Genomic DNA, 22,253 nt, shown 5'->3' with positions numbered 1-22,253 from the left:
TCAGGAAAAAATTTTCACGGAAAGGGTCATTGGGCACTGGCAGAGGCTGCCCAGGGAGGGGGTTGAGTCACCTTCCCTGGAGGGGTTTAAGGGACGGGTGGACGAGGTGCTGAGGGACATGGGTTAGTGATTGGTGGGAATGGCTGGACTCGATGATCCAGTGAGTCCTTTCCAACCTAGTGATTCTATGATTCTGTGACCAGATGTCACCTCCTCCTGGATATCATGTTTTGGTTCTGCCAAAAGCTTTGCTCATGGGAGCAAGAGGGCACATCACAGAATCATAGACTCACAGAATCACAAAAGTATTCCACAGCAAATACAAGCCCAGAGCAAAGAAATAAAACTGCAGCTGCCTTGAAACGCTTCTACCCACCATCAAAACCTTCCTGTGGCCTGAAAATAGAAAGACCTGAGCAGACCAAAACAGCATAAATAAATAAAACAGGGCATTGCTCTCAGAAAAGCTGTCACAAGTGACTTTGATGCTGTGTCCGCTACTGTCTGCCCTCCAGCAGGTCATGGATGCTGCTCTGGGGGCAGGTTTCCTCCATGAAGAGCTGTGACCCACCCTGCAGCCTGGAGCGATCGATGCCCAGCACTGCTCACAGAATCATAGAAGGGTTTGGATTGGAAGGGACCTCAAAGCCCATCCAGTTCCACCCCAGCCATGGGCAGGGACACCTCCCATGGGATCAGGGGCTCCAAGCCCCATCCAGCCTGGCCTGGAACCCCTCCAGGGATGGGGCAGCCACCACTGCTCTGGGCAACCTGGGCCAGGGCCTCCCCACCCTCACAGCAAAACATTTCTCCCTAAGATCTCATCTCAATCTCCCCTCTTTCAGCTCAAACTGTCCCCCCTCATCCTCTCCCTGCCCTCCCTAATCCAGAGCCCCTCCTCAGCTTTCCTGGAGCCTCTTTCAGGACTGGAAGCTGCTCTATGGTCTCCCTATCCCCTACAACCAACCCCAAACCAGCTGAGGTCAACACCCCAAGTGCTCCCAGGCACTGCAGAACTGAAGGCAACAGCCACTTGCAAGCAGAAACCCTTCTTCGGGGTAGAGTTGAAGAATATCATACCAAAGTCATTTCCCTGTTGCTGCTGGTTCAGTTGTTGCTTTCACAAAGGGGCTCAGCACAAGAGATGTCACCTATGAGATCTATTTTCCTGGGTAGAACCAGGCAGATGCTCCAGCTGGCATCACTGTTCTTTTCCTCTGAGTTTAGGTTCAATGTGGTAAAGGTGGATAGAAAGTTTTCCATCCAAAGGGAAACATTGCATGTCAAAATTTGTTCCAAATAAAGAAAACCTGCAGTTAAAAATAGCTCGGTTTTAAATCAAACTATCTTAAACATCTACATTTTGTTTATAGTGTGTATAGGACTATCATGATGTATATAAAGCCATTAAATTTTTGAAGTGTTCCGTGTGTAGAGAGCTGGTCATGAGGAACCACCAAACACTACCATTGCAAGTAAATCACATTTTTAAAGGAAAGGGAAGAATGCTTTGTTGGGAGCATTCAGCTTCTTCCCTTTTGCAATAAATAGAGATAAATCAAAGCAGGGAATAAAGCTGAGAAGCTGTCTTCTGGGAAAGGACCCTGTGGGAGATGCTTTGGCCATTCCCATTCCATTGCTGTCGATGCTACAGACTGCACAAAGCAAATGCCCATTGCAAGTGCTGACCAACCTCCCCTGAGCAAAGGGTTTGAGTGATTCAAGATGTTGTGGCTCTTGGTGGTTCCTTTGCAAGTGTTTAGCTGGATGTAACTGTTCTCAGGATTTACGCTGTGTGAAAGGAGACAGAAGCATTCTGCAGTGGCCTAGCAAGAACCAAACAACCCCCCAAAACCCCACCAAAACACTCCTTCAAAACCCAAAAGACAAAAACGCCATCACCCACTTCCCTCATCACCTCAACCTAAACCAGATTTCGCCCTGCAGCACTTGGATGGTTCCTTTTGGTAGATCTTGTGCAGGCAAAGGTATCACCTCTGGTGGAGCCTGCAGCACGGGGAATACCAAACGGCCACAATTCATTTCCAAATCCATATTCCATTTTTAGTGGAAGGCATCACTCCACTGGAACGACACATTGTCATCTTCCAGCTGTACTTCCTGCACATGCAGCCTGCACTGGCCATTTCACATAGGTGTTTGTGTCCTAAGTACACATTGTCCAAAAACAACTCAAGAAAATCCTCCTGGAAGACAAGAAGAGTTTTACCTGCATGAGAAACAGAAGCTCATTGCCAGGACATCATTTGGAGGTTGCATATGGACTTTCCTCCTGCAGGTATGGACTGTTCCTGGTTGCAGAGAAGACGCCTCGCAGCATCACGTCATGATTTATTCCGAGTCATGTGCATCAACTTCTTCCCACTGCTAAGGCCATTGTTGCCATGGCTCATTTGCAGCCATGTGGGTCTTCAGAAGAGTGGAAATATGGTATTTCTCCAGGACAAGATTCTTCCTACTCTTATGTATCCCTCTCTACTGCCTGATCCAGCCCCATGAGCTATGGAGCTAGATAAAGTTTGGGAGTTAACTGAAGCCAGAGAATTAATTAAAGTCATGCTTCATGTGGAATAATGTTTACCCACTGTGGTTACGAGATGACTAATTGCAAAATTGGTTCCTTAAGGCTTCTAAATCTATTGGAGACATTCACTGGGTGTTGTAAATCAATGCTCAGACTGGAAATAACTTGTATGTTTTTAGTAGCTAGAGTAATTAACAACTGTAATGTGTTACTCTGGACCACGAGAATTTCTCCATCAGTTCAGAGCCTGGGAAAGAAAAATCAGGCTTTCTTCTTGCCTTCAGTTCTAGAGAGCCTGGGAGCACTCAGAGAGTCTTCCATGGCTGTTTTCTGAGGGGAGGCAAGGAGAAGGGAGGCAGGGAGAAGGGAGGCAAGGAGAAGGGAGGCAAGGAGATTCAAGCAGCTTCCTTCTAGAAGAGACATCCAGCTCAATACGCAGCCTCCATGGATCTTTACCAGCAGTTTCCTGAGCTGACTGTTATATGTAACATCTGCCCAGTTAATCTTGATATTCTTTCTTGGCTTCAAATGCAAGGTTAAGTCTTCTGGCAGAAAATACTTTGATCTAAATTCCTTGGTTTAAAGTATTTTGTATCGCTCTGCTTCCGTCTACTAGTTAGTTAGTTAACCAGCTGGGCTTCAACTACAGACTGAAAAAGATTTTCACACAACTACAAGGCAAGTGAAACATTTCTCTTAATCAAGGGAGCCAGACTGTGAAACCAAAAACGTTAGAAGAGAGGAGCTGAATTCAGAGTTATTTTTATCATTAAAAATAAAAAAAAAAAGAGAGAAATTCCATTCCAAGCTCATAGTCATCTTCTGAAAAGAGGTTGAGACCAAGACATACAATTTTTTTTTCGCTTGCTCAGTAGTTTGAGGGATTATTCTGTTTTATCCCCAGAAACATGTATTATTCTCTTTATCACTCACAAGATTGCGTCTGTCTTTATCAGAAGGCTTTGCCTGCACTATACGCAAGGAGTTACAAATTTAACCTCAAGCTAAGTGTAGCACAGGGGATTTCAGTCGAATCGCCCTTGAAGTTTCTATGGGTAAATCTAAGTAACCTTGAGAATTTCCAGCTAACACCGGAGTCTGAAAACCTTAGCGTATGCCTGTTGAAACTATTGGAGTGCTAACGAATCTGTGAAGGGATAAGGGCGAGTAGAAACCAACCAGTCTTACGCTGCTCACCATACACCTGCTTTTCCAGGCAGGAAAACTTCAAAACCCCTGCAAAAACTTCACACGAGGGGTTGGGATCCAGTCCCGCTTCTTGCAGAGTCATAGAGTTGTTAAGGTTGGAAAAGACTTGTAAGACTATCCAGTCAACATACCACCACCATGCCTGCTAAACCATGTCCTGAAGTGCCACGTTTAGAAACTTTCTGAAACCCTCCAGGGAAGAAGACACCTCCACTACGCTGGGCAGACTGTTCCAATGCTTCACCACTCTTGCAGTAAAGAAACTTTTCCTAATATCCAATCTTAACCTCCCCTGTTCCTGTAGAAAAGTCAGATGCAGTTCTTTCCTGAGGGTTTTATAATCCTTTATGAGACCTTGAGCCTGCAGTCAGCTCTCCACAGACTGATACCAGCCCTGCCAGGGTCTAAGCTAAAGCAGGAGGTCCCCAGGCTGGTGTAGAATCTTTGTAACAGAGAGGAAATCCTGTGCCACCACATGGCAAAGCAGCAACGGTGCTACCTGCGGTGTTGGTGGTGGTTGTTTCCTTAGTTCTCCTCATCTGTTTGGAAATCAGTTGTGTTGACTTAGGCAGAGAAATGGGGAAGTGTTTCAGTGAAAGTTTTGAGGCAGGACAGGAGGAGAGATCATCACCACAAGCCACTAAACTGCAGCCTCTTTCAGGTCTTTTCCCAGATGGGCCATGTAGGTGCAGCAGCCCCTCACTGCTGGGCGATGCTGGATTGTCCCCAGAACACCCCTGTGCAGGTGCCAGAAGCAATTCCTTGGTGTTCCCACAACATCAGACCCAGAGAACAAGCCTGGTGGGTCCAAACCAGCTCAGACAATTCAATGTGGGTTCAGCAGGACCAACAACAAACCTGAGAGGCAAGACAGAAGGAGTCCTGTTTGCTTTCCCCAGCACAAGATACCTCCAGCTCTTCCAAACCCCAAGAATGGAATTGCCAGGCAAATCTCCACATACCTTTAGAGCTGTATGTCCAGAGGACTGAGAAGAACAGGAAGCCTCCATGAGACACGCTTTCCTGACCAGAGTGCTTCTCCAGAGCGGGCCCCGGGTTGCACAGGCACAGCCGTGCTTGCTGAGGCTGCAGGGCTGGGTCACGGTGCAGGTGGACACTACTGTGGTTGGGCACAGGTGGCCCAGGAAAAGAAACAGGACAGCACAGGCAGCGTTTTCCCATGTACTGACCCAGATCCTGCTTCCAAGCTCCTTCTCCAGCCTCTCGTTGAGTCCACACAAACTTTCCACAGCATCCTTCGGCACAGAGCAGCATAGATGCTTCCCTGATCCTTGATGAACCATTCCCAGCACCCTTCCCTTCCCCTCCCTCCTTTTCCCTTAAAAAGCTCCTGCCCAGACATTCTCAGAGAGGAATTAATTTGCCGGTTAATGAGAAGCCTTGTCACCCTCCTGTTACCACGCAGCTGCTCCCAGACGAGGTGTCCATCAGTCTTCTCTGCCACCACTTGCTGTTAGCAGAGCAGGGTGAAGCAGCAGAGCTGCCTTCTCTCAAAGCCTGTGGACGGCAGGGGATGTGCCACCGTGCTGCGTCTCCAAATCCTGCAGGCAGCAATGAAAACCCAGCCCACTGCCACGAGGACTATGAAGCCATTTTAGTAAGACGAATGGTCTTGCTGGGGATTCAGCCTGCCCCTTCTAGGAGTGCCCACTTCATAATGTTATCAGGGAAAAGCTTAATAAATAACTTTAATGATGGCTCACAGAGATTCGTTCCACTTAAACATCGCCCCTCAAAAAACCCCACTCACGAAAAGACATTAATCCTAGCAGGAGAGTGTGCCAGCTCAGTTCAGCTACATCCATCTGCCTTTATACCCCACAGACCTGTTAATCTGACTCCAAGACAGCTGTTTAATCCATTCACTTAACCAAAGACACAGATACTCCACTGCAGCATCTTCATGAATTACAGCACCACAGCTCCATCGCCAGTTGACCCCGGAGCCTCTGGCATCACTGCTGCCCTCCAGCTCTCCCATCCAGCAGCACAGGGACAGCAGTGGGGTGTCTTTCTCTGGATTAGGTAATCCTACTCAATGGGCTTACCAGTTTGAGCTGAAAAGTTGTTAATAGGAGAAAATAATCCAAGTGATGGCAAAGCACAGGTTCTATGTTGTGTATAAGTTATATGTGGGGGGGAAAGCACCAAACACCCCATGCTGTTTGAGCACAGCGGGATCCTCTGGCAGTGCCGGGGGAAGGAAAGCCGTGGCTGAAGGTCACACAACTTGCAGACACACAAAATAAATCCAAATTATTGCACTGTCAAGTAGCTGCCACTCCTGGAAAGACTCTGGATGTCTGTCTGCCAGACAAAAAGCCCGCACAGAAACCTGTGACTGCTTCTCACTGGGACCACAGAAAATTTTGGTATGGAAAAGCACCCACTGGGCTGTCCTCTCCCTTGCACCATCCTGTGCACCAGCACACAGTGAGCCTTAAACCCCGCTAGGGCCAGGTAGGCATGCAGGGTCTGACCTGCAGGAAAGCACTGAGCCCTGGCCGGAGCTGACCAGGAGCTCCTGGAGCAATCAAGCCTTGGCACCACCAGGATGGAGTCTTCTCCAGTACCTCAGCCTCCTTTTCCTTAGCCTTATTCGAGCATCAAGCTATAAGCTCTACAGGCTACAAAGCTCTACACATAGTGTATACACTAGGCATACTGCATCACGCGGTGCTGGAAGGGGTTACTGTGGGGTGTAAAGACTGCTGGAAACCAGCCTGAAACTCTGTTATATGTCAAATCAAGTCTTTGGCATCAATCGAACACTTCAAAAATAGAAATAACACCCAAAAAAGGAAGCAAGACCTCATGCTTGGCTGCGTTATCTGTTCCCTAGCCTCACCATTGCATCCACGGAAGGAGGTTTTCGCAGGCACCCAGCCGGCCGTGCCGGCCCATTCAGCTCCATCCAACAACTCGTGATTGCTCCAAAACAGTTTGCAAAGTGTTTCCTCCCAAATGCATTTGGGCTTCTGAATAAAAGCACAGATGCTGTTTATGCTCTTCGCTAGCATCTCGGTGCACTATATTTTTTAAAAATTATTTGAATCAAAGCTCTCATTCTTTAATTAAACTTCATTTAGCTGCCATCTGCCTGAGATCAAAATGGCTTCATGTTTTGCAACTCTTAATGAGGATTGTTATTGGATTTGTAAACACATAAACAACAACAAAAAAACCCCGACCGAAGTCTTTGAAAAGTAATAAATGAGAAACGTGGCTCAAGTGTTAAGATCTGCATCTTCTCTCGTCTAATTGTAATGGTGCAGATCCCATTCAGCAGCTAATCACAAAAACTGGGTATAAAAATACCCTGCAGCATCAAGATTAAGGAAGCCAAAGGAAAGCAGTAATAAGGTGATATCTGTCATTTTTCCAATGTGGGAAGGGTCAGTGCTACTGCGTTAAGAGCAAACACAGGCACTGAGGGCAGGACTTTCCCACCCTGGCCACGGAAAATGAAAAGTGGATGTTGTGGCCCTGAAACTCCCTGAAATTACAGCTGGAATTACTGTCATTCACTCCCAAAAATGTAACCTGGTACCAGAACCCAGCAGCCTCCAAGCCCAGCCAGGGGACACTGGAGGTGCCCGGTGCCCTTTGGCGAGCAGGGCTGGGGCACGCACAGCTCCAGCAAATGGATCCAGAAACTCTGGGAAGAAAACCTGAACCGAGAGCTTTGCCCTCAGCCGTGCCTACCTACCCTTGCTAACCAGGCTCTGAGCTGGGGATGAGCTGGGGAGAGGCAAGTGGTGAAACAGCCCTATGATGCCTCCTTGCTCAGCTTCCATTCCCTCCCTCCATTTCCAGCCTTTACGATGGCATTTGGCTTTCTGAACTAAATCATTAGTCCCCAGCATAGCTCCCATGCCCTAATTTAACTCCACTGCCTGCATTCACCCCTGCCTTTCAGCAGCAGTAATTAGGGCCCCGTGCAGGGCGTGGGGCTCCAGCCCTACATCCAGCCTCTCCTGTGTTCGCAGGGTGCCAGGGCCAGCAGCAAACCTGGGGCAGCCTCAAACATCTCCACTCATTACTGAACTTTTGCTGCTACGGCATCAAACCTTTAGTTTTTTAACAGAAAAAAAAGAGAGAGAGAAAAAAGTCAAAATATAATGAGCGTGCCCTCCTAGGAGACAGCGACTCTGTGGGGTTTGATCTGTAAGCCCCTTTCAGACATTTTGGAAGAGAAAATGGTATTTTTTACCTCTGAATCTTGCGTCTTTGTTTCTTAATTGGAGATGCCACAGGTTTGAGCATCAGGCAGAAAAACGAAAGGCTTCAGATTTTGATGCCAACTGCTCAGATGTCAAACTGTATCTCTAATTGGGGTCACAGATACAGATCTTTGCCGTCTTTTGGTTGCTGCCTTTGTGCCATCTCCTACAATTGTTTCAGCCTTTATTATCTCATGTGATCGTCTGCATCTAATTCCACAGCAAATACAAGTCCAGAGCCAGGAAATAAAACTGCAGCTGCCTTGAAACGCTTCTACCCACCATCAAAACCCTCCTGTGGCCTGAAAAAAGAAGGACCTGAGCAAACCAAAAACCCATAAAACAAATAAAGCAGGACATTGCACTCAGAAAAGCTGTCACAAGTGACTTTGATGCTGTGGCCGCTACTGTCCGCCCTCCAGCAGGTCATGGATGCTGCTCTGGGGGCAGGTTTCCTCCATGAAGAGCTGTGACCCACCCTGCAGCCTGGAGCGATCGATGCCCAGCACTGCTCACAGAATCATAGAAGGGTTTGGGTTGGAAGGGACCTCAAAGCCCACCTGGTTCCAACCCCCTGCCATAGGCAGGGACACCTCCCATGGGATCAGGGGCTCCAAGCCCCATCCAACTTGGCCTTGAACCCCTCCAGGGATGGGGCAGCCACCACTGCTCTGGGCAGCCTGGGCCAGGGCCTCCCCACCCTCACAGCAAAATATTTCTCCCTAAGATCTCATCTCAATCTCCCCTCTTGCAGCTTAAAACCATCCCCCCTCATCCTCTCCCTGCCCTCCCTGATCCAGACCCCCTCCCCAGCTTTCCTGGAGCCCCTTTCAGCACTGGCAGGTCACCCCGCAGTGACGCTGTGTTGCTGACTGGGATGACACCCAAGCCATATCTCACCCGAAAGGTCTCACATCACTGGGGGTTCCTGCTGGGCTGCAGTTAGCTACACACAAACTGGGATGTTTCTTCTCATTGGCTTCTTAAGCTGCCCAGATTAGCTCCCACCACGTCTCCCCTGTGCTCAGCTGACACAAAACACGAGTTCAATACTTGCGGTTGCTGGGGCCATTTGCTTCTGCTGCCAAACTCTTACGAGTGGAATCAAAGTAAAATTGCAGGCATTTCAAATAATACCCCTCAATTTACTGGGCTGCTTCTTATATGGGGTGAAGCAGCCCAGGGCACGTGGAGGAACCCAGGGACTCCCCTGGATGCCACTCGCAGCTCCTGGTCCAGTGTTATGGAACCTGTGAAGCATCAGCAGGATCAGCCTGTCCTTACTGCAGGAGCTTTCCTCCCGTAAGGCATCAAAGCCTCTTAGAAAATCAGAAATATTGAAGAGGGTTACTGGATGAATGTCTTTTCCTGCTTCAGAAGCCAGCTGAACACACGCAATTGAAATTGCTTCTGCGCCTTTCCAAACTGGGGCAGCAGGAGGCCAGACACAAGAGGGCTTGGAGGGACTTCACTCCCTGGGTGGGGGGGTCTGAAAGTTCTTTTCCTGCTTGAAAGCTTTTCCTTTGCTTTCCAAACCCACTTCTGCTCCAGAGTCAATGGGACTTGCGGGCGGAGGTCTCTGATGCTCGTAAGGGCTGGTTCCCTCCACTCTCACCGCTGCAGTTGGGTGCTGCTCCTCCTGCTGCTCTACAAATAAATTACTCCTTTGATCTAAATTAAATGAAGCATTAAAATGTGTCAAACTTCATGGTTTCGAGCTCTGATGACACAAAGGGTTTTATTGAGCAGCCATAGCACAATAAGGCTTGTCTGGGGGTGCCCTCTTATACTTTTACCTATAAATGTTATTTATCAGTAATATAAGGAATAAAATAAGTACTTTTAAGAGCAAGGCAACACTTTTTATTTTTATTTAAAAAGGCCTTGATGGCAGGAATATAGTGTAAAAATCATTGGAAAAACTAAAAGGCATTGATACATATTGGAATATACACTTTTTACATAAATTACATTTATTTATTATTCTTTCATTTGAGGTTCTTATTCGGTATTGAGGTCTAATAGTTAATGGGTCCTGGGATCTGGACGTTTAGACCACCATAGTCTAACATGTACATGTTCATGGGCCATTGCTGAAAGAGAGGGAGAGAAAAAGAAGGTAAAAGTCTCTGTTAGGACACAAACCAAAACCATGCATACATCATATCTGACATGTTCTGACAAGGGCTGTTGCTTCCGCTTTCAAATAAGAATGACAGAACGGTTTGGGTTGGAAGGGACCTCAAAGCCCATCCAATCCCACCCCTGCCATGGGCAGGGACACCTCCCACTGGATCAGGGGCTCCAAGCCCCATCCAGCCTGGCCTTGAACCCCTCCAGGGATGGGGCAGCCACCACTGCTCTGGGCAGCCTGGGCCAGGGCCTCCCCACTCTCACAGAAAAACATTTCTTCCTAAGATCTCATCTCAATCTCCCCTCTTGCTGCTTAAAACCATCCCCCCTCATCCTATCCCTGCCCTCCCTGATCCAGAGCCCCTCCCCAGCTTTCCTGGAGCCCCTTTCAGCTCTGGAAGATGCTCTAAGGTCTCCCCACAGCCTTCTCTTCTCTTCTCCAGGCTGAACAAACCCAGCTCTCTCAGCCTGGCCTCATACAGGAGGTTCTCCAGCCCTCAGACCATCTCCGTGGCCTCCTCTGGACTCAGTTTAACACATCCATGATTTTCCTGTGCTGAGGATTCCAGAACTGGATGCAGGGCTCCAGGTGACCACAGCAGAAGGGCAGAATCCCCTCCCTGTCCCTGCTGCTCCCTTTGCTTTTGATGCAGCCCAAGATAGGGTTGGCTTTCTGGGCTGCAAACTCAATAAAAGAACCAACCCCAAACTGAAACACCATGGGCAAACCTGACAAAAAAAGCCTTCTAAGTTTATATTTCTCCTGTGGTTTTGGGTTTTTTTTCTGATTTTTTTAAAGTATTTGTTGTCATCAACAACTGAAGCCAAGCCCTGAGACAGAGCAGCTGGATGAATCTCCCTGGTTTTCTTTCCTATTTTCACAGTCTGGATGCACACCGGAGCTCTGCATTGCTCCTGGGATGGAGCTGAAACAATATTCCCGGTGCTGACCACAGGGAACCTCCAGGTCCTAACAAAAGCTGCTATGGGGCCAAGGCACCGCCACCAGCAGCTTTATTTGAGCTTAGTGGGGTTGGTGGATTTGCTCAGGCTGGTTTCATGCGTGGCTCCCGCTAACACCACGCACTGAGCATTCCCCCAAGGACTAACGTGGGAGAGGCAGCGGGTGCTTTGCTCCGCTGACCTCCCCTTACAGACAAACCCAGCAGGAAAAGGCAGCCCCAGAGCTGCATCCCCTCCTTCACCAAACCTGCTTGTGCCACTTTTGTCACACGTGTTTGTAGGCAGAGGGAGGTGGTGATGGTTCAAGGAGAGCAGAGAGCAGCATCCTGAAGCAGAAAGATAGGTAGGCAGTAACCCCCCTAATATTTGGAAGGCTTTACCACAAGTGAGATCTGATTTGTTGATGATGTAGACTCCATATTGGAAGAGGAGGAAGAGGAAGATGAGGAAGAAGAAGATACCGAGTTCCCTTCGGAGATCCTCTTCCGCTTCCGTTTGGGAACGCTGGTGTCTTTCTCTGCAGGGGGAGAGGGAAGGCATGAGGTGTCTGAGCCCGGCAAGCGATCCCTAAATGCAGGGACTCATCCCACTGAGTGGTGACCTCGCCTCCTGGTGAGTGTCCCCTTGCAGGCATCTGCTGTGCCACCCCTGGTGACACGGGCTTGGCCTCCACAACCTGGCATGGAGCTACCAACATTCCTCAGGCACCGGCAAAGAAAAACCCCCAAAGAAGTTAATGCCAAACTCCAGCACTTACAGAGCCTGATACTCTCAGACTTGTGTCCGCACTGGATGCTTTGGGGCCATGAAGTTGCCAGATGTGATGACAATATTCCCACATACATCTACGTATATGATACACCCATCACAGAATGGTTTGGGTTGGAAGGGACCTTAAAGACCATCCAGTCCCACCCCTGCCATAAGCAGGGACACCTCCCACTGGATCAGGGGCTCCAAGCCCCATCCAACCTGGCCTTGAACCCCTCCAGGGATGGGGCAGCCACCACTGCTCTGGGCAGCCTGGGCCAGGGCCTCCTCACCATCACAGCAAAACATTTCTGCCTAAGATCTCATCTCAATAGTGCATCTCTCTCTACATCATGCTGCAGGCAAGCTCCTGCTTGCCAGATATCCCTTCTCTACCTAGACACCTATTTTCATAAAACTAATAGGATCCTAATTATCTCTGGGCTGCTAATTCTGACACATTTGATTAAAACTGGCTGAGATTTATTGGGGAAGATGGGACAGAGAGAGAAATGCGTTCCCAGTGATCACAGAAACCTTGTTTCCTTAGAAGCTCAACTGCTAAACGATGGTTCAAATTAAGGGCTTTAACCACTGAATAAATTGCTCGTGGTGAGTAAATTGCTAATGGAAAAGGGATAATCATATCCTCTAGAATATGCTGAAAGTCTGAGTCTAACAGCCCAGTCTCCTCGCAGCTCGCAGAGGTGGAATCCTTTAAGAGGACAGCTTGCTCCTGAACAGATGCTGAGCCTGAGTTTTCTTTTTCCAGGTCGGATCTCCTCCCCAGCCTCCCCTGGGGATGCAGGAGGTTCAAACGCCTCCCCACAACCCCCATCTCCTTCCCCCATATATTCTCTCTGCCTCAGGGCAGGGAAAGCCACCATTAGTTCTTAGCCCTCCCCTTACCTGTTTGTTTGGCCTCAGTGCAGATTTCAGCAAACGGCCTGTGGGAAAGACAAGGGTTGAGAGCAGGCAGACACTGTTGGTTCTCCCCCTCGCACACAGCCCAGATCCCAACCCCGAGCTGTGTGGAGATGGGACACGGAGCCTCCTCACTGCTCCACAGGGGGAAGCAACCCCAAATAAGCTGGGTCTCCGAGCCATCCCGCTATCCGCTCTCCATGTTATGCCCCTTCCCAGTATCATCATCTCAAACTGCATGAGAAAGAAGGGACACAGTGGCCCTGCTAACACCTTGCTGTGCCCACCCGGGTCCCAGCACCTCCCTGCGGCGAAGAACAGCAGATGCTGGGGATGCAGTGTGTCCTCAGCTGGTTCGTGGTGCTTGGCCCCACGCTGGTGGCTGCGTGGTGACTTACCCACTCACGGCTGGAGAAGCAAGCGCAATGCTTAACGATCAGAAAGCTTCCCTGGTCACGGAGCTAGGGGAACTTACTGGAGCTGGTTTATAATCACCATCCGGATGCTCTCCCGTGCCTTCAGGATCTTCTCCAGCCGATGGATGTCGTAGGTATTGGGGTTTCTGAAAGGAATATCATCCGGCAGCCCGGTAACCTCCACGGCGTCGGGACTGTCCCTAATGAGTTTATAGGGCACCATGATGGGCCGGTTCAAGCCCAGAGCCTCTCCTGTAACAGCAGAGCAGAGGACAAGGCACTGGTTTTACCCCACAGGGCTCCAGACGCGACCAACTGAAGGACCACGAGCCCCGGGAGGAGCTTAGGAATCCATGGCTGCCATGGTGCCTGATATTTGCTGTTGCCACATCCCACACAGCCGTTTCACATCTGCCTGCCCCATTTATTTCCTGCTCTGTTGGTCTCCGTTTCAGATCCTGCCAAGAGGCTCACGGGAGGGCTGTCTGCAAACCACCCATCACCCTGCCTGTGCTGCCTGCGGCTGGGCCAGCGGCAGCGTGGGAGGCAGCCCAGGAGAGAGGGCAAAGGGGAGGGATTTGCCCATCTCCTCTTGCCCTCGGGCTGTCAGCAGGTTTAGGGGTCACTGAGGTGGAGATTACATCCATCACTCATCATCACATCACATTGCTCCTGCCCATATTTTGCACCACAATACCCTATGGCAGTGAAATACCACAATTTAATTATCTGCTGCATTAAAAGTACTTCCTTCTGCACGACTTAAACCTGCTGCCCATCTTTCTGGGTACCCTTTCAGTTCCTGCACTGTGGGAAAGCAGTGAATGTCCCTGTCCTGTGTTGGTGCTGACTGTAAGAACCTGCTCTTGCCTCATGTCTCTACAGCCCCCAAACCTAGAGGCGTGAGCTGCCCCTCAGCCACATTTCTGGCTTTCCTAGCAGGGACTTTATTCCTGAAGGCCACCCGGAATCTTGTGCTCCAGGAACCATGCCAGGGGAATACAGGGATCAGCTGTGGGCTCAGAGCCCAGGTGGGGTGAGTGCTGCTGAGCCAGGGTGGATGGGGATGCTCAGAGCACTGGGACCAGTCTCCCTGGGGCGCTGGTACCTCCTTGGGGTCCAATATGCCCCCAGAGCAGCACGCAGCCCCTGCCGTGAGCAGCACCCCATAATGAACAGTTTGTGGGAAGGGTAAGCAGCCTTGACAAGGGGAGACTTGAGAGAGAATGGAAATCACATTCCCTGCTGCTTGGTTATCATTTTGGCTTTCCCTTCTTCTTCTGGCACTTATTCTGGGGAGACAGGCAAGACACTGCACCAAAGCAGCGGGGTGCTGCTGAGCTCCCTGGCGACCCACACATTGAGATAGAACCACCCAGCATTTACACAAAGTCATGTCCAAACTGGGACAACTGTGAGTAGTGGCAGCTTGTACCTGCAGGGCTGAGACTGCGATGCTGCTCGCTACTGTTCACCCTGCAGCTGGCTCCTATGCTCCCCCTCCTCGGCTGCTATTCCTACTGTGCCTTTTTTCAATGACATAGAAGGAGAGCTTTGCTAGGCAGCACGAGGAGCCTGCAAATCTTCTCCAGCCTCCTGACCTCCTTTTCTGCTGTGGTTCTAGCGAGCTTTTCCCCAGCCATGCCCCACATCGGGCTGTGGCTCCAGCCCTGCTCCCAGCCAGGCTGGCACGGGGCAGGCACGCAGCACACACCACAGCTCAGAACACATTAAAAACACCCCGAAGGCTGACACCACACTGATCAAATCCTCCTCCTCGGCTGTGTTTTTCCATTCTCCCTCCCCTCGCTGAGGAGGAGCTGTCAACAAGAAGGTCACGGTCCCACCTGCCAGGAGCGAGACAGGGGAACGTCCCTGGGGACAGGCTGGAACGTGAAGCAGTGGGACAAAACCTGCGCTGCAGCAGCCGCGCGCTTGGCCTATAAATAGAGGCCTTCAGTCGCATTAATTTTAACTATGGCTGCTGTCAGCAAAAACAAACCGGCTCGGCGATGCGTGCAGACAGGAGACTCACCGTATTTTTCATTGAAAAGCTCTTTCACTTGCTCTCGGAGAATCACCTTCTCTCCCAGCCTGTTGGCATCGTCCTCATCTGCAAAGTAAAAACAGACAGGGAATAAAATACCCTGTTTCTTTCGGAGCCCCTAGAAAACCCACCCCATGACCGTGGCTCTGTCCCGCTGCCCCAGGGCGGCGCAGGGGATGCCTCGGGGGCAGCTGCTTTGTGCTTGCACCTTGCGTCGCTTTTTAGAGCTGTGCAAAGTAGCTATAAAACGCTGCCAAATCTGCATTTGCCACGCGCTGCCACGGCTGAGAGCATTTTACATCCGCTTTGCGGTGCTGGAAATGACTGCAAAATATGCAAAGCAGCGGAGACTCCGGCCCTCAGCGCCACGGAGGCTCCCACAAGCGATATCAAGGAATGAGATAGCACTTTTATAGCTGGGCTCCTAAGTACAGTATTGTTTTATAATATGCCATATAATCAGCTTGGCTTTACTAGCTTTTTTAATTATCCTCATCGTGCCAAACGCTTTCTCCTCCGTTTTCTCATTTCAAACAATGTGCCTATGGCAGGAGATTTTCCCCCAGCTATTCAGCATCCTCAGGGGGCTCCAGGACAAACAACTGGGTCTGTATCAGTCCCCTTTGATGCTTTTCTCCCTCACAGGTATAAAGCACGGACTGAAGGAACCCTATCTGCCCCTTGCTCGGTCACCCATCAGCACAGAGCTGGCTCGGTGTGGTAGAGGCATCCCCACCACGAGCCTCACCGCACCCAAGGAAACCATTTTCACCCAGGATGCTATGGGAAATCCAGAAGATACAAATATATGGAAATCCAGGACGGTTATTTACATCACCAAGTTGCAGCCTGCAAACCTCAGCACCCAAGCATCCTCTGCCCCCAGTCTGCAGCTGTTTAATTTGATTTTGAGCAATTGTTTTGCAATTTTGGTTTAAACGCAAGCGGAAAACCTGACACGAGTCCCTGCCTCCCTGCACGAGGCCCCAGAATCCAGCACTCAGCACCCCAAAACACATCACACACCTTGGCCACTCTAATGCTAAGGGGGCTGGAGAGAAGCTGACACCCTTGAATGTCTGCACCCTGCTACTGCAGGGTACAGCCTCAAAAAAGTGTCTTCTCCACCTGAAAGCAATAATATAACTAAGATATAACTAAGAAAAAAAAAAAGGGAGAAGTTTCAGCAAAGGAAGCTCAGGGCCAAGTCGTGCTTCAAATCCAGAAATGGCAACAAAGCAGCTTGAAAAGGATGGAGCAAAAAATAAATAAAATAGAAGACAATCAAATAAATGTCATCAAGGAGCCCTGCTTTCAAGAGCCAAGACCTTGCCTTGCGGTGCTGCTCCTGCGGCTGCAGCGGGGCAAAGCCTGCGGGCTCCCTCTGTGACTTCCTTGTCATTGCTGCTCAGTTTCTGGGCTGTAGACACCTCCCCCCATATGGATGTGTAGATGGTAGCAGACAAAGAAACACCAAAATTCAGTGTTCTCACTTCTTTAATTCTCTGGGACTGAAAAACTCAGAAGCTCTTCCCTTTCTGCTCATACCCCAAGTGCAAGAAACAAGACCCCAAAGGTTTTTTCCACCTTCCAGTGGGCAGGGCTCCCGAATTCCACACAAATAAATGCCAAGAGAAACTTGGAACTGGTCATGCATAACAGAGAAGCCAGAGAGGAGGCTCCAGCTAGCGGCACTGCTTCCTGCGGACCTGCCCTGCCAATTGAGAGGGATCTCCATCAACTTTTGACTTTATCCATTTGGATTAGGGAAACAATTGACTCAAGGAATAGAATCATTAAGGTTGGAAAAGACCTTTAAGATCATCAAGTCCAACTGTCAGCTCAACCCCACCGTGTCCGCTAAAGCATGTCCTCAAGTGCCAGGTCTACATGCTTTTTGAACCCCTGCAGGGATGGAGACGCCACCACTGCTCCTGGGCAGCCTCTGCCAGGACTTCACGACTCAGTCAGTAAAGAAGTTTTTCCTAATATCCAATCTGCACCTTCTGTGGTGCAACTTGAAGCCACTGACATCCCTGGAATGTGCTGAGTCCTTCCTCTAAAGTAGGTTTATGCATGCTGCTGGCTGCAGGTCTGTGTTACCAGTTTTTCTTTTTAATTAAAATAGTAGCCATTTAATTGGCTTGTTTTCCCCCAATCCTACTTTCTTAGAGCAAGGAGCCCTGCACTCCACAGGCACTTAGGTACAAATGGTCACATTCAGAAAGAACCATTTGTTCTTCTCCAATAGCACTTGTCAAAGCTTGACATTTCTTTTAGGAACAGCAAGTCATTTTTAGCTGTTCTGGAAATGAAATTTAGGGGTCTGCTGTTGGACACGAGGATCCAAAACACTACCTGCTCTTCTAGTGACTTTAAAAGACCACAACAAAACCAAATCCAAGGTATGCAATGGATAAATAATGGTTGTATCTGGGTTCATGATGCCACGTGCAGAGCCCAGATCTCAGTGGTGAAGCCGCGGCATGACTGAGCAGGGTACCCGGCAGAGCCTTCCTCCTCATCCTTGTGCCACCACCAGCATCCCAGGTGATGCACATCCTCGATGGAGGAGTAACAACCTCCTGCTATCCAAACACCCAGTGTGAAGCCTGTTTCACCAGGAAACAGCTACCACCCAACACACCTCAAAGGGAAAAGCGGCTCAGGTCCCTTCTTCAGGCAATCCCAGTTGTTCCAAAGAAACACCCAGCCAGGACAGGCTGCTAACAGCGATCATGATCTGGCCCTGAATCTTAAGAGATGAATACATGCCTCTTCCCCACTTTCAGCTTCAATGGGTGCAATCTAGTCACAGCCCTGTGCAAATCCAGAACAAAACTGCTGCTCTAACGAGGCTGCTCCAAAGTGACTCAGGTTTAAATACAGTTAGAATTAGCTCAACATATGCGTGTTTTTCAAAGTGTAGCTATAAACTTGTGGGAGCAGGCAATTAACATCTAGACACCCAGGCAGAATCCCAGCTGATGGGAGAATGGCTGGATTTGCCAGAGATAAGCCATGCCCTGTTGCAGATACAGGCAGGCGAGCCCTTCTATACTCGCGTAAATCAGTGTAAATGTTAAATCCCCAGTGCCTACATGAAATCTGGCCCAGAGCGTATGTTAAAGCAAAGCAAAAAAAAAAACCCCAATCCAAATCTGTGCAAGCTGCCCTTGTGAACGGCAAGTGGATTTCTTAACAAATTAACTGCTCAGACACATGGCTGAGCCGAGGATAACGTCGCGGTTTGGTTTGTTTGGAGCAGAACCGGCACTGATGCCCAGGGACTGTAGTAACGGTGCTTAGATACGCAGAGAGGATTAATACCAACAATCAAACACTGTTAAACATATCCTGCATCATTCAGTTCTTGGTATCACAGGGAAACAGAGCAGAGAGGAAAAAAAAATACCTGCAATTTGGGGGTTTAAGACATTTTCATTCCCATATTAAAACGCAAGCGCATTCCTTGTCTGCTACCATCTACGATGCATCAACTGAGCTACGTACCATTCAAGGCAGCGTAGGCTTTTTCCAATGATGTTATCCGTCTAGGGGCTACAGTGCAAGTTAAAAGAAGACAAAAAAAAGAGAGAGAGAGAGAAAGAAAAAGAGAGCCATGAGTGCTGCAGCTTGGTTTCTTGGTCACAAACAAAAGCAAACCCCAGGATGACACTGTCCCTAGCAGCTAAAAATTCTGCTGGTCCCGAGGCACCTTGGCACAGAGATGCTTTTAGTAGCTCAATAACTGCCTGGTGAGGTGGGCAGGCAGGCTGGGCTCTCCACCATGCACCAGGGACCTGTTTTGGGATGCGCTTGAGCCCACAAGCATCCCTCGCCCTCCTGAGCAGCTCAAGGTCCGCACATGCCCAGGGATGCCCAGCCGAATCGCAGCATTTACACCACACACCAAAGCCACAGTGGTTGTGCTGGTGGGGGGGAAAAATAGCTGAGGTTAAAGCAGATGAAAAGCAGACAGGGAAATTGTGTCAGTACTGCTGCAACAGTGGGGAACGGTAGAAAAAGGGATCCCTAAGGAGAGGCTGGCGCTCACCACCAACTCTGAAGTGACGAACAATAACAAAAAGAAATGAATTTCCTGGGGAAAAGCAGCAGCACCGGGGCTAGGGCCAGGACTTGCATGATGGGCAAAAAGGAGGAACGAAGCAGCTCATCACGCTGAAGCTGGAGAGCTGGCAGGAGCAACGGGGGCTGTGGATCGCGGCAGCGGAGCAAGGAAGAGCTCAGCAGGGAGGCTCTTGCTGCCAAACCGCAGCAGGCAGGCAGCGGCAAACTGGTTGAGGATATGGGGAGAGAGCAGGGACGCGTGTCTGAATTTGCTGAGCAAAGATACAAGCAATGTGAACTAGCTCAAAATATTGCATTAAACATTTCAAGCAGGCTCAGAAAAGCAGCCACTGCAGTACAAAGAGCTCTGCCGATACCTCCACAGCCTGACTGTCTGTGCAGGGAGAACCCTTTGGTTTGGAACAGAAAAACACGGGGTTCTGCACCGGGCGGCTGCAAGCACCCACGTTTTGGTACAGAACACGCTGAGCTGGACTCCGCACCATCTGGGCTGTAGGTGGACAAATCCTGATATGAGTGGCCGGCAGCTGCTGCACAGCAGGACCCATCCAGATCAAAAGTGATGCTGATGGTCACGGTCTCCCACATCGCTGGGTGACACCCTGCGAGCAGCACCCACCGCGCAAAATGCTTAGAAAAACACGCAGTGCAAAGGGGAAAAGACACAGATGGGTCGTGGCAGCGCAGAGGAAGCCAAGCTAGAGTCCAAGGCAAGAGGGAACAAGGTTCTGGCATTCCTCCCATCTAGGAGGAGGCAGGAGGGCATGCAGGCTGTGAGGGAGAGGAGCACACAGCAGCATCTTCGCAATATGAAATGGAAAAGGTTTCAGAAGAGCAGCGCAGCATTTCAGTCGGTGGGCAGCAACTCAAAGGCATTTTCAGTGTTTCAGGTGGAGATATCAAGGTGAAGTTATGAAATTACACTGATTAAGAATGATAATTAAAATGTTTTGTCCTGCTAGCCCACAAGTGCTGCTCAGCTTTAACCGTGGGAGGATCCCACTCAGCTCACACTGCGCTGTGAGGTACAGGATGCATCCCTAAGTGCTAGATCATAGTTGGGGTGGAGTGGCACCCATCTCAACCCCTGAAAAACAGGGGATTTGGCGTCTCTGAAGGACACGGCAGGGACTGAGGCTGGCGGGGAGTGAGAAGGAGGCAAGAGCAAAGCAAACACAAGGGCTGGGATGAGCTGGGCGATGGCGCTACCTTCCCATTGGCACGAGGATGCCACGCACGCAGGCAAAGGGAAAAGGAGACAAAACAGGCAAATAAAAAGGTGTTTGGAATCACAGAGGTGCTTAAAAAGAGACTTTGAAGCTCCATAGCTACTCACACTACCTGCTCGCTTCTCCACTTTCAGACTGGATACACCAACCAGCTTAACACTAAAAAATAATTCACCCTGGATAACAGGAAGATGGGTCAGAAGGAAAAATAATGTGGTTGTTCCCGCTAGGGTCAAACGTCAGGGCTGGGTGGTGAAGGGAGAGGAGCATGGACCTCAACAAGCAACCTGGTGATGGTGCAAGATGCGCTCAGCTCCCATCGCCACCCCACCAAGTGCTTTCCTCTTCTCTTTTTTTCTGGCTAGGAGTTTCCAATGCAAGGCACATCTCATCAAAGTCTTGCAGAGGATTGTGCTCTCGTGATTAAAAAAAGAAATGTAAAAAGGATGCCTGGATGTGTGGGGTTTTTTTTAATTAAAGAACACTGCCTGCCCTACTTTATTAACTAGAGTATGGGAAATAATCTATCAGGGTGGTAGGGAGTTTGGGGAATAGGACAGATGGAGCTGGTGTACATTTTCAATCAAAGCACATAAAAATTAACATACAGAAAGATTTTTTTGTGTGTGTGCTAGATTACTTAGGCTTGATATTTTTTTTTCTTCCAAAGGCTCAAATTAAGCCTGTTTTGTATCTCTGTGCCTCAGGAAAAGAAGAAAAGAAAGGATAAGTGCTGTGTTTATAGCACTGGAGCTTCACCCCTGCTCTCCCACTTCAGTTTTTATGGCAAGAGATCTTTCTGCCTTGAAAAAAGGGATTTGAAGGTCTTTTTTGTAGACCAGACGCCAGAGTGGGGAGAAAAAAAAAAGGAAAATTAAAAGGAAAAAGTCTAGATGCCAGGAGAGCTCTGTGCTCCTGGATTAAAGCTGCGCAGGTACAGTGCTGGCAGAGGCACCAGTGACCTCGGGGCCAGCATCCCACCTTCCAAAGGTGCAAATCCACACCACAGAAAAGGGTGCAGCCACTGAGCTCCTCCAGGCACCAAGAAGCACCACTGCCTTTATTTTTCCAAAACCCAGCCTCATTCCCCCTCCAAAAACATCATCTTCTGCAAACAGCATCCCTACAGACAGCCCCCACACACACAGCTCACCCCTCCACTGCAACCCATTAGGGGGGAGATACCATCTCAACAGAGAAATTACAGATAATCTTGAGGAAAAAGCATGCCTGGTGCTCAGATTACATTGAAATCCTTTTATCTGCTTCTGTCGCACTTAAAAAATGGGTGTCCCCAAAAGAGAGAGATAAGGAGGCCAGTGCTCCGCAGCCCTGCAGTTACCCGGGATGCTCTTTGCAATGCTAGAGGTGAACAATGTATTTAAAGCAAATTAAACCCTGTAACTTAACCTAAAGGCAACTAAAATCCTCCCAAAGTGATTTAAAAAAAATCATTATGTTAAGTTTCCCTTTTTCCTTTAAAATGTGTACTTTTCATACAATTCTTGGCCAAAATTATCCACAAAAAACATAACCTCCTATATATTTATCCAGTCACCTCTCAGGCTTTCCAGGTTTCAGACAGCTTTGCGATGCCATCCCACTTGGCAGTAACTACAGCTTTCATTTCAATGCTCCTCTATGAGGTAAAAGTGATTTTCATTGATTTTGATTTAATGTCAAGCATGCACTTCTGTGGCT

The 22,253-nt window shown here is 49.2% G+C and overlaps 1 protein-coding gene across 8 annotated transcripts in view; it reads right to left on the bottom strand.

Moving 5' to 3' along the window:
- Positions 1-9,887: 9,887 nt before the first annotated feature.
- GTF2IRD1 (GTF2I repeat domain containing 1) overlaps positions 9,888-22,253 on the bottom strand; it is a 73,051-nt gene continuing 60,685 nt past the window's right edge. For 5 of the 8 annotated variants that reach the window (XM_069873939.1, XM_069873944.1, XM_069873940.1 and 2 more), the window contains 6 exons: positions 18,745-18,792; positions 15,220-15,297; positions 13,244-13,436; positions 12,754-12,791; positions 11,475-11,611; positions 9,888-10,091 (listed from right to left, as the gene is read on the bottom strand). In XM_069873939.1, coding sequence (XP_069730040.1) covers positions 10,017-10,091; positions 11,475-11,611; positions 12,754-12,791; positions 13,244-13,436; positions 15,220-15,297; positions 18,745-18,792 — 569 coding nt within the window. In that variant the 3' untranslated portion in view covers positions 9,888-10,016. Of the gene's footprint in view, positions 10,092-11,474; positions 11,612-12,753; positions 12,792-13,243; positions 13,437-15,219; positions 15,298-18,744; positions 18,793-20,839; positions 20,969-22,253 lie in introns of those variants that run through there. The other 3 variants (XM_069873943.1, XM_069873941.1, XR_011338909.1) reach the window with 3 other exon arrangements.

Source organism: Phaenicophaeus curvirostris, chromosome 21 (genome assembly GCF_032191515.1).
Source record: "Phaenicophaeus curvirostris isolate KB17595 chromosome 21, BPBGC_Pcur_1.0, whole genome shotgun sequence".
NCBI classification, from domain to species: Eukaryota; Metazoa; Chordata; class Aves; order Cuculiformes; family Cuculidae; genus Phaenicophaeus; species Phaenicophaeus curvirostris.
The sequence above is the reverse complement of the archived record's forward strand: the minus strand, read 5'-3'. Positions and strand labels throughout refer to the sequence as shown.